Below are 12,052 nucleotides of genomic sequence, written 5' to 3'. Positions count from 1 at the left end.
GGATTCTCTATGCAGTTAATTATTTCTTTATACTCAACATACACAGTTATTCAAGAATAAATGTTTTACTTTGAATTGGTATCTTCTGTAGCTCAAGTCAACTATTACGTGCCAATGTACCTCCCACTGATTAACCAACTGCTAAAGTACAGTTTGCCTAGAGAGGTTGTGGCACCTCTGTCTCTGAAGGTTTTCAAGACCTGAGCAGCCTGGTCTGTATGTAATGCTGGCCCCGCTTTGAGCTGGAGGTTGAATTAGGTCACTTTCACCCTGAATGAGTCTGTGGTTCTGTCTGTGCATCTCTGAGTGTTTTAATACTTCCTGAATAACAAAAATAAGTAAAAAATTATATGCATGAATGTTATGAAAAGAAGATGAACCTAACTAAGATATAGTGGGAGGGAAAGGGAAAATACTGAGGGATAAATAATAATGTTGGGAAAGTTGACTGACAAACTTGTTCAAAAGAAATTCAACTCTGTGTTGTGGAAGTGAGAGAGTTATGAGTGAAAAATGAAAATGAGAATCTTATAAATATTTTTCAGATAAGACCAAAACCTTGGCAGGTGTAACTAATAATGCAAATACCACAAGTACACAAGCATCATCAGTGGCTGTGACAGCACCTTCGGTAGCTGGTGGTCAAGGGACACCCACATCACCTATTAAGAAGGTAAAATAAAATACTTGTTGTGATTTTAGATTTCTGTTCTTTGTAAGCATACATTTTTTGTTACTTGTATAAAATTGAATTGTGTTATCCAGTGATGAAAATATGAATAGATTCCTAACATATTTTGTTTTTCTGCAGAAACTGTGTTTAATTTTTGTAAATTTTGAAATTTGGGTGAACAGTTTTGATTCTAAACAGGAATCTAAAATACATAGCTGCAATGTAGCTGAACACAAGATCCATTTAAAAAAAAGCAAAAATCTATTGCACAGTGACTGTAATTCGTGTTTTTCTGAAGTTATCTTCATCTTTCAAAAGTCTTTTTTTATGCCAGACTCCTCCTAAAGTTTTGGAAACTACTGTCACTCTTAAGGCAAGGGAGCCAGGTATGACTAAGGTACTTTTGAGAGTCCTTAGAAGCATTCAGCTAGTGCTAGAAGTGGAAAATGAGAGGCACAGAAATAGAAAATGATATTTGAACTAAGAAAATGCTGTAGGTTCTAGCCCTGATTTCAGTATGGTTAGGATCTAACGTAAGAACCAGAGGATTGGAGCACATAATTTGTGATTGGTGCAAATAATTTATTCATCTCAAAAACATAGCCATCAAAGCCATATTGCTTATAGGAGGCTTGATTTGAAAAGTTAGTTGGAATGAATCTTGGGTTTGCTTGTCAAAAGGGAGATATGTATGCCTGGAGAAAAAAATTACAATAGATAATAATGTACAGTCACAAGGTTGTATGCAAGTCAATCATTCAGAATATATAAGCAAACTGGGTAGCAAGCCAGTAGGACTTCCTTTGTCATCCCTTACAAGTTTTCTTCACATGTCATAATCAAAGCTTAACCTTCTACAGATGTTTCTGAAAAAATGTGACTATGATACACTGAAACCACAGCAGAGAGGGAAGACGTACTATAGGGGGAATATTATGTATTGCATTTAGCTTCCTGGCAATTACTGGAGTTGTGCTTTCATATACACAACAGAACCTAATAATAATTAATCTTAAAAAATATAGGTTAGAACCTAATGGTTAGCACCTTTTCATGTAAAAGATAAAGAGAATATACTTTAAATCGCCCAACTGCATCATATTATGTGATACTGTACAACAGGGTTGGGCCAGCTTTCCTGATCCCAAAAGCTGCTTTATAAAAATCATCATAACTGATGTCCACAAGATTTCTCTTTAAAAAAGCATTAAGAGCAAAAGGTAGTTGTGGGCATGGCTCACTGGCAGGAATGACTACTGTTTCCCCTCTCTGAGCCCTTGTGGCTGGGCAAACAGCTAGATTCCAGGGTGATCTTGTGATGTTAATCTAAACAGTTTGCACTGGCTGAGTTAGGAGTTACGGTTCATGGGAGCTCATGGGAGCTGCGTTTGGGTTGCTCACGAGCTGCACAGAACTGAAGAGCCACAAGTTTTCCATGCAAACCGTAGCAAATGGGGCTCTCAAACCATAGCAAATGGGGCTCCGGGGGAAAGGGAAGACATTGTGAGGAATTTCTGGTTTGCCAATTGTACTTAACTGTAGAGAACACAAACATAGAGTGTGAAGTTAACTTCAGGGAAACAGGCCTACTGTATAGTTTATCTTTTGGAAGTCAGTTTAGTAATACAAGCATTTCTGACAGTTGTTCAGTTTAATCAATATGCTCTCCACCCAGTTTTTGTAATGGAATTAATTATGTTTGCATGCTTTATATTCTAAGGTATCTAACACTTCAAATACTTCGTTTTTCTTGGAATTGTCTGAACTTCATCTTGCAGTGAAAGCTTCCAGCTTGTGCCTTTCAATCCATTTATTTCATACTATGCAAAAGCCTTTTAAGTTATATGACCTTCAGTGACAGGATGATTATCAAATCATTGCATGCTTGGTGTATGGCTTGGTATTCCGGAGTTGAATGATCAGTTAAACAGAATTTTTTCTTCGTACGTGATTAAATTAAGACGTATGAAAACGTTTTGATAAGAAATAAGTATGATTTTAAGCTAATTGAAAACCTTTTGCAAATCAGTAACACATTAGCATTTAGTTTGTTCCAATTTTATTGTGCGGTAACTAATAGGTTATCTTATTTTTCTGTCTTAAAGGCAAAAAGTGCAGGTTAAAAGTACCCTGCAGTTATCTTTCTACAATTAAATGTAAAAGACTCAGGGTTTTCTGTATTTACAAAATAAATGCCCGTTTATATTGAGGCTGATCATTTTGTAAAATGGTATGCACATATGACTTGGAGAAGCAGTTGCAGCTCATGTCAATGAACAAACAGGATTTAAACTGTTTTTACTAAAAAACTGTAGAACAGCAGTGGTACAGGTACAAGTTGCCTTGAACCTACTCTTGCACCTGCTTCTTCAGGCTTGCGACATCTGTGCTACTGCAGTTACTCTTCTGATTTTACACCATAGGTGTCCGAACTATATGTTGCTCACAGCAGTGTACTAAGCTTGAATTTGGGTTTTCTTCAATCTCTGTCGCATTCAATAATGCTACTTTCTATCTGAGGACACTAAACTTGGGGAAGTATGTGAGTAAAGCTGTGGGTTTGATAGCTAAGCTAGCATGTGATCATATTAAGGGATCTCAGTGTAATATGAAAGATAAGAAAGGTAATGGACATGTTAGTGTGAATCTTGTAATATTCTCCAGCATATGATGATTTAGGCATGGACCTGTTAGGTTTACAGGCTTTGCTGTCCTATTCTATGCAAACTGTAGTTCTGTCACTGAGCTAGCTAAACATGTGCTGTGTTTAATAAGAATCTGTTACTAAAGTTGTAATTGTCTTTCTGCTTTTTGGTATTATGTGGTGTAATGAAGAGCTAAGTGACATAAGCGTGGGAACAAACTATGTGCTTTTGAAACAACCTTTTGTTTCTATTTTCTGTTCTTTCAATCTTCATCTTTGTCTTGTCTTAATTGGCTTTAGTATGATTTCATTCCTCCTATCATGCCTGTCGTGGAGTCAGTAGATCCTGCATCATGGAGGCAGGGCTTGCGCAAAACTGGCATTGTTCTTGTGCCCAATAAGGGTGAAAAATCTATGGTGAGGTTCTGGTGTGCACAGGTTTGTGTACAGGTTGCAAAATAACATACTTAATCAAAGTGTTGATACCAGATTTGCATGGTTTTAAGTTTGCATCTCCTGATCACTGTGTTTATTACAAAGTGTGAGTTTTTCCAAGCTAACTTCTAGAGGAGTAGTATTCCTTGACCAGTTTTATGTTTCTTATCTCATTAACTAATTCAAGAGAAGAGCGTGTAGGTTGTCTTTCACCTTAACTCCTCTAAGAATTTAGTACTTCCATGATTATTAAAAGTAGTTGTGTTCTCAAATCTCTGCAAGGATCGTGAATTACCACTGATAATGCAAATTAATAGCCTTTAATTTGCTGCTGTGTTTTACAGTTTCCAACGTCTACAACCAAGGTTTCTCCCAAAGAAGAAGAGAGGAAAGATGAATCTCCTGCTTCATGGAGATTAGGTCTTAGAAAAACTGGTAGTTATGGTGCACTTGCAGAGATTACTGCTTCCAAAGAAGCTCAGAAAGAAAAGGACGCTGCAGGTGTTATGCGTTCTGCTTCAAGTCCTAGACTTTCCTCTTCGTTGGACAACAAAGAAAAGGTAATCTTTTTCAGTGTGAAACAGCATTTTGAGGAACTTTGCTTAGCGTAGGTGTTTATTGTAAAAGGAAGACATTCTCTTTAGAGTTTACTGCACATTTATTCTTTACTAAAATTCCAAACCATTAAATTATACAGCTTCTGTGTAGTACTTTAAAAATACAATGTGCACCTTCACTGTCTGGTGACCTGGTACATGGATCTGGGGCTTCTCCCTTTCTGGGACTTTCACTGACAGTAGTAGTATTTTTTACAGTTAAGGGAGACCAGAGGGTTGACAGTTTCAGTATCATTTGGAGAGCAGTGTTGATAGAATCTTCTGAAAAAGGAAGCTCTTTTTGTATTCTGTAGTCTTTTTTTATTTACAAAAATTTAATTGCATAATTAAACACAAATGTACTGCAGTCCTTAGCAAAGGACTAATTTGGAACAGGTATGCATATAACATATGGTTCTTTTTCAAGTACAAATGTTTAAATCTGTTTTTGGGATAGGGAATAATACTAAACTATACCATATAAAAATACTGAAATAGTTGTTTTCAGTAAGCAGTTTTCTGTTTCCTGCCGTTTAAATGGAAATCAAGTCATGCATAACCAGCAAGAAAACATAAACAGTTCCCTTTACCTGTTTTAGTCTTTATGATATTTAAAGCTTAAAACTCACTTGTATAATTGGGTCACAACAAATACAGATGAAGTTGTCATAATGATGATTTTCCAGCTTATAGTAGTATAATCAATAATAGTAGCACTTGGTAAAAATATGTCTTTCAGGAGAAAGATGGAAAAGGAACGAGACTTGCATATGTTGCACCTACAATACCAAGACGACTGGCCAGTACCTCTGACATTGATGAAAAAGAAAACAGGTGACTCTAAATTTATAATTACTGTTAAATATAAAATTATGTGATTTTAGAGTAGCCGACAAACTTGCAGATATGAAGACAATGCTGGTTTATAACATTATACTTTTCCATAGATTATGCTAATCTGTAGAGTAATCCCAAAGGTTTTTGATTTTGTAAATCATAAATTATTTTATTACAGGAGCTGATCTGGGCATTAAGTGTTGTAGTTTTAGGGGAGAAAATAAATGCAAAATAAAAAATTGTAAACTTTAAACTATTGAAGGGTACTGAAAGAATTTTACTGATTTGTCTTGAGCCATCTCGTGCGGATACTGGGATTCATTATTACTTCTGCTGAAAAAAAATATATTTTTCTTATAGTGCTTGGTAAAACTATATCATGCGTCAGCAGCTGTTTGCAGAAGTCATAGTGGTTCTTTTGTAACCTTCACTTCTATTTTTCTTGTTTGCTTGTTGGCCTTTCATCTTCTTTTGGAGATACTTTCTTTACTGATATTTTTTATTCAGCTTTCAGTATAATGGGAATAAAAAGTTCAGATGCATAGGCCTGTCACCTGTTAGTATTTGGAGTGCTTTCATGGCATACTTACATTGTCAGAACCTTCCAATTTTTTCACTTCTCTCTTTTATTGCGGTTCTATTTGGCTGCTTTCACGAGTTTCAATATATTATACGTAGTACAAAATGTATGTCTTGTTTCTGTCAGATTGTGTCTAGATAGCTGAATTTTGGATGACCTGAAATGAAAATACTTCTCATTGCTCCACTGTAATCGTTATCTATAAGATTGACAAATCTTATGTCTGAAGAGGAGGTTTTTTGTTGCTATTGTTGAGAATGGTTCAGTTTGGAGAAAACACAAGATAAATGCTGTTTTTTCTTAAGCTTGCAGAATACTGTTGCCTAAGTTCAGCATCTGGGTGACAAATTCTGTTTTGAAACAGGGATATTCCAGTTCTCATACTCCCCTGAAGTTCAGCTTAGTTTGTTGGCATCTGTTTTGTTACGCCCTAGTTGAGTTTGTGATCTCAAGGAACACGGACCTGGCAAACGGCAAAGTCAGGACCCTGAACTCGCACAGAGCAAACTTCCAGCTGTTTGTTCCAGTGGATGAGATGGAAGTGGATGAGTGGAAGACTGTCGTTAGGGACAAAGGATCTGAACAGATGTGGCAACTCGTTAAGGATGCCTTAGAGGGCAAGAACTCTTCCATCCACATGTATAAGAAAGGGAGCAGGGAGGGCGGAAAACCTGGATGGCTGAGCAAGGACCTGCTGCTCAGACTGAGGTGTAAGAAGGAGATGCACAGGCAGTGGAAGCAGGGACATGTGGCCTGGGAAGAGTACAGGGATGCCCCATCCCTGGAACTGTTCAGGATCAGGGTGGATGAGGCCCTGGGCAACCTGATCTAGTGGGTGGTGTCTCTGCCTATGCAGGGTGGTTGGAACCAGATGGTCTTTAAGTTCTCTTCCAACTCAAGCGATTCTATCATTCTACTATATTCTTATTTGAAGTTGAATGCATTAGTCAGTTTTGGTTTGTTTATAACAGAGATTGTTCTTATTTCATGTTCTATTCTTTTACGAGCTTCTCAAATGACTGAAACTGTCTTGACCAGATGATAATTTAAGATTGGGATAAATATTTAACTGTAATTTTATTTCTTAGAATTTTTTATTGTTTGTAACAAAGGGATTAAATGTTGGTGCAGTGTCGCGGTTTATTTTGTCTCTTTGGCATACCATCATGATTTATTCACAGACACAGTTCCAAAAGCGGGTACCAGCAATATTACGTTTTTCCTCGTGTGTATTGGGTGACCTGAGATCAGTGTCATTAGTCCTGACAGTGTTGTCTGAGCAGTTGACCTGAGAATATTCTTCATTCCTTGGTGTACAAAAGGTGAAGCTTTCTTTTAGGCCAGCCTTTTTAGGCACCAGTACCTTGCCTAGTGTATGACTTGGCAGACAACCCAGCTTATTTATTTAAAACCATAAGAGATTTTTGACTTTTAGTCTGACCTTTTTTATGGTGACCAATTTAACTCTCTGCCCTACAGATACATTAATTAATTACTAAGGGTTCTGCCCATGTCCCAGATCTCTATCCTTGTTGCTTAGCTTAATGCTGTGTTCTTGTTCCACCTGTCTGAACACCTGTTTGTCTAGATAATAGATGATGTCGTGTAATCCATCTAACTTTCTACTGTGAGTAATGGAAAGGACTTCCAGATGAATCCTAGTTGGGCCTTTAGATAAACAAATCTTAGACATCCAGCCTCAGAAGTGTAGCCAATGCTACAAGAAGAGTGCTGAAGTCTGTAGAGTCTTGGCAAAGCTAAACTTTCAGCAATTATTAAAATCTGTCATGCAGCAGGACTTACTTAAGATGTATGGTAGGTAATATCTCAGAATTAGTGTTTCTCTTTGTAAGACGTAGCATTGCGTTGGCCTGTGTTTGATCCTTTTCTGCGGTTGTTTGCAACCACAGAAGTGCTACCATACATTCTTGTGCAACAGGATATATTTGGAGTAAATTCTGAAGTTCACAAGTATCTTGAACATGAAACACCTCTTTACAAGATTTTATTTCCCCTCACATATACAGTTGCCTTTTATATATAGTTTTGTGCAAGACATTTCTTTCTTCCTTCTGTCTGAACTTTGCTTCATATCTTGAGCTTATGTTAGACACTGAGTTTTTTGTATTAGTATCAGTTTTCAGAGCCATTTTTCTAAGCAGATTTTTGCAAGGTTATTTCTTCCTGCTATAAACTGCAACAACAGAATGGAAATTCCTCATAACTAAAGTAATGTCAGCTAGTGATACGTGGCAGGCCACTCAGGAACGGCTACTGCAGACCTGTTTACACTAGCCTACAGTATCATGAGTTCTAAAGGGTAGTCAGCTTTTGAACTTCGTATTATAACATCCACGAATGAATAATCCTATGAAACTAACTTCTAAAAACACCAGGTAGTTTTCCCTTTATTGCACTGGGTTATCTCAGGAGCAAACGAAGAAGCCTCTTGATCCTTTTTGGAGAGAAACAAATCCAACAATGATCACAGATAAAAGCTGATGTTTGACTTCCTATTGATTAAATCCCCTTTAACAGTATTTTTCTGAAACTTCTTTTCTATTATACTTCAAACAATGTTAATATGTATCTGATATTTTTCTACAGGAGCTTGAAAATTACTGTATGTATCAGGTCAATTTATTCCTGTTCTGCATTGTTACGTTTATTTTAAATGCATTATCCACACACAAGTTTTTCATCTTTAATTTGAAACTCATTTTCAGCTTGCATCAAAATCAAACTGCTTTAATATGAGTGTGCTAAATTAAAATCTTATTTACAGGGACTCGTCTGCTAGCTCAATACGTGGTGGTAGTTCCTATGCAAGGAGAAAATGGGAGGAAGATGTCAAGAAAAACAGTTTGAATGAAGGTCCTACATCATTAAACACAAGTTATCAAAGAAGGTGTGGGATTTTCTCTTGTTTTAAAATCAAAATAATTTTACAAATTAAAAGAAAAAAAAATCCTGAATCCTTAACTTTGTAAGGACAGTTTAAAATTGAATGGTGACATGTTAAAATGGCGTTCATAGTAATCGCAAAGTATGTACTTAAGCTGAGGTACAAGCTCATGTGCTTGTTTTAAAGCTACACCATTTTACCAGCTTAGAGTGTAACAGCAACTGCTATATAAAGTTATATGCTTTTTTATTCCTATTGTTTATTTCAGTTTGAGGTTATTTTGACTCCTTCCAGATTTGATCAGGAACCAAAGATAACTATTTTAAATGTTGGAATAGTAGTGATTCTGTCTGATATCTGAAAAGAAGAGGGAAAAAACATTGAATTCTGCTTGTACATGATAGTATCAGAGGTCTTGGTCTGCTGTCCATAGTGGTAGATTATCGCCATGCCTACCTTGAATATTGCCATCATAGAATGAACATGTAAAAATAAATCTCACTTGAATGTAAACTAAATAATGATGAATATGAAAATAACTTTCAGGTGTACATGGCTCTCATCTTGCAGGATTTTCTCAGAATGGATCATATCCAGGAATTAATACATGATTAATTTTACTGTGTAGTTTCAGTGAAGCTATTTGAGTGAAGTTCTTCATTGATATTAATGAAGTGGGCAATAAATATCTCAAATGAATAGATCAAAAGTTTGACATTCAGGTAGCTGAGCTGCATACTGATACATGCTGATGATGTACATGGTGATGGGTGCTATCTTTTTCAGTCCTGACATTGATGTGTTTTCATTAGCATGTAGTCAGGCCATTTCATACAGTACAGTACATCTTACATCTTTGCTAACCTCTTGCCTTAAAAAGAAAACTACGTTTTCTTAACATGGAGTTTAGGAGAAATATTGCACAGATTTCACGTTCTGGGTGGAAAATATTAACAGTTTGATTTATGAAAACTATCTTTGCATGATAGCTTTTATCAGTATTTATGCTCCAGACTTCAAACACCATGTACATATCCCTTTAATATGGTGCATGGTGTTTTAATTGTGTATTTCCTTAGCTGTTCTTGTACAAATGTTTTTTTTCTTGGCCATTTTAGAATTGATAGCAAAAGAAAGAAAGATCAATAGCAGAATGACAAACAGACATTTTTCCTTAAATCTTTTCTAGTTAGTAATATGATGTTCTGTTGGTCCTAACTGTGGGTTCTAAAGTTTACACATGAAAACATCCTGACTTGGTACTGTAAAATCTGTTCAGCCAGAACCAGTGGGATAAGAATGTGGAAACGTCTGCTTCGTCGTTACAACTAGAACAGCAAGGGAAAAGCATGGGTGGGAGGTTAATCTTTCTGGGAGTGATGAGAGGTTTTTGTTTGTTTGCTTGTTTTTTTAAAAAGGACGTCTGTTGAAAATTGTTACAGGAGTGATATTAATGACATTTTCTTTTCTGACAAGCTGTGGAGTAAAGTTCTGTATTTTCAGAGGTCTTCAGTGTGGGTGAAAGAGCAGCTTAAAAATGGAATGTTGAGGGCTCTGTGTGAATACTTCGGTAGATGCAATCAAGACAAGTATCAACCAGTGAGATGCCACTTTATCTCCCATTCCTGTGGAGGAATGGTCAGGTCTGTTGCCTTCAGAAGTTGGAACTTAAAAGTCCTTCTCAATGAAATAATGAAGAAAATGGTGTTTGGAAAAGCTTCTTTTGCCCAAAAAGTTTCCAGAACTCAATTGAAACATAGAATAGACAGCCAGGAGTTCAATGGATCATTCACAGCTTTGTGATATTTTAATGAACCAAGAAAGATAAGTCATACAAATGTATTCATTGTAAATGTCTCTCCTTCAGTGGCTCCTTTGGTAGAAGACAAGATGATTTGATTAGTTCTAATGTTCCAAGTACTGCATCAACAGTTACCTCGTCTGCTGGTCTTCAGAAAACACTGCCCACCAGCGCAAACACTACTACAAAGAGTACAACGGGTTCTACTTCAGCAGGTGTACCAAGCAGGTAATGCCACCAGTATACTTTTTGTTGTTCTTTTTTTGTCAGGTCTACTATGTGCTTATGTACGTGCATGCGTTCTTGTTTAGTAGATCATGGGGCTCTGGATTTTTTCACTTTCCTGTTCAATTTCTTTTAATTTTACACAATTTGGCTCAAATTATGCATGGCTTTCTACTGTAAAGTGACAGCCGTGTTGTTATAAATAAATAAATCCAATATTCGAATCGAAGGGTGAAGAATAAGAATCTAATTACTGTGAACCATTCAATTCCTAATTCATTCAATTTAATAGCTCGAGTTGAGCTTTCACAGTAGAGACATTTCTCGGTTTGCTTTTAAAAAAAATCCGTCCCTCAAGTTACATGTTATTAGTTGTTTAGTAAAGTGCTTTCATTGTTTAGCTGTTTCCTTTTCTCTTTTTTTGTGTTGCTGCTTGTTATGCTGTAGTACCTCAAATCGTTTGTGGGCTGAGGATAGTACTGAGAAAGAAAAGGAAAATGTTCCTACAGCAGTGACGGTTCCTGTTGCACCATCTGTTGTAAATGCTACGGCCACTACCACAGCCATGACTACAGCTACTTCTGGCACTGTGTCCTCAACATCAGAGGTCAGGGAGAGACGGAGGTGTGTAAAGGTCCTAAGAGTAATGTTGCTCTTGTACAAAAATAATCTTTTTTTCTTATTTAAAGGAATGTGTTGGTTACCACAAATTTGGATAGTACAGTACGTAAAGCAGTGGTATTTCCTTGCTGTTTACTGAAACAACTACCAAGATGCCTCAATTTATCTATTGATAAATCTCATCCGTGAAACTTAAACTTTGATATTGTGTATTTTGGCTGTCCTTGGGTTCGCATTTGGTATGCAGTATTTTTATATTTGTATTTCTGTTAATACATGAGTCCTCTGAAAAATACCCATAATGGAACTACGTAAAAAACACTGAATTAAAAATAAGAAAATCAATAATTACTTATTGCAAATGCATTGCTGCTGTCTACCATGGCACATCTATTGTGCCAGAGGCAGTATGCTGACAAGTTACTACGTAGTATTTTTTTCAGTCATTTTGTATGTCTGCCATTACAAAGACAAGAGTGTTGAACCAAACACATTTTGTTCATTTCATTGCAATCATTTAGGGTCTCTTCCATTTGAAACATGATAAACAGTTGTAAATGCAATGGTTTAAGAGCTATTCAATATGAAGAAGGAGTAAGAAGCTGATGTAAATTTTAAGAATACAGTGTTTTTTCTGTTACACCTACATGGAGGATGAGTTACAATTGATGCATATTTATGTTTCCATAAATAGGTGATACCTACTATTTATGAAAGCAAAATAGTAAGATTTCA

The 12,052-nt window shown here is 36.3% G+C and overlaps 1 protein-coding gene across 2 annotated transcripts in view; it reads left to right on the top strand.

Annotated features, from left to right (window-relative positions):
• Positions 1–12,052, top strand: part of PPP1R12A (protein phosphatase 1 regulatory subunit 12A) — a 130,462-nt gene that overhangs the window by 87,264 nt on the left and 31,146 nt on the right. Inside the window, exons 9-14 of one of the 2 annotated variants that reach the window (XM_035544213.2) lie at positions 546–673; positions 4,097–4,312; positions 5,088–5,182; positions 8,551–8,673; positions 10,538–10,699; positions 11,144–11,320. In XM_035544213.2, the coding sequence (XP_035400106.1) occupies positions 546–673; positions 4,097–4,312; positions 5,088–5,182; positions 8,551–8,673; positions 10,538–10,699; positions 11,144–11,320 (901 nt within the window). The remainder of the gene's footprint in view (positions 1–545; positions 674–4,096; positions 4,313–5,087; positions 5,183–8,550; positions 8,674–10,537; positions 10,700–11,143; positions 11,321–12,052) is intronic. The other variant, XM_035544214.2, reaches the window with a different exon arrangement.

Source organism: Cygnus atratus, chromosome 1 (assembly GCF_013377495.2).
Source record: "Cygnus atratus isolate AKBS03 ecotype Queensland, Australia chromosome 1, CAtr_DNAZoo_HiC_assembly, whole genome shotgun sequence".
Taxonomy (NCBI): Eukaryota; Metazoa; Chordata; class Aves; order Anseriformes; family Anatidae; genus Cygnus; species Cygnus atratus.
This window is presented reverse-complemented; position numbering and strand designations above follow the sequence as displayed.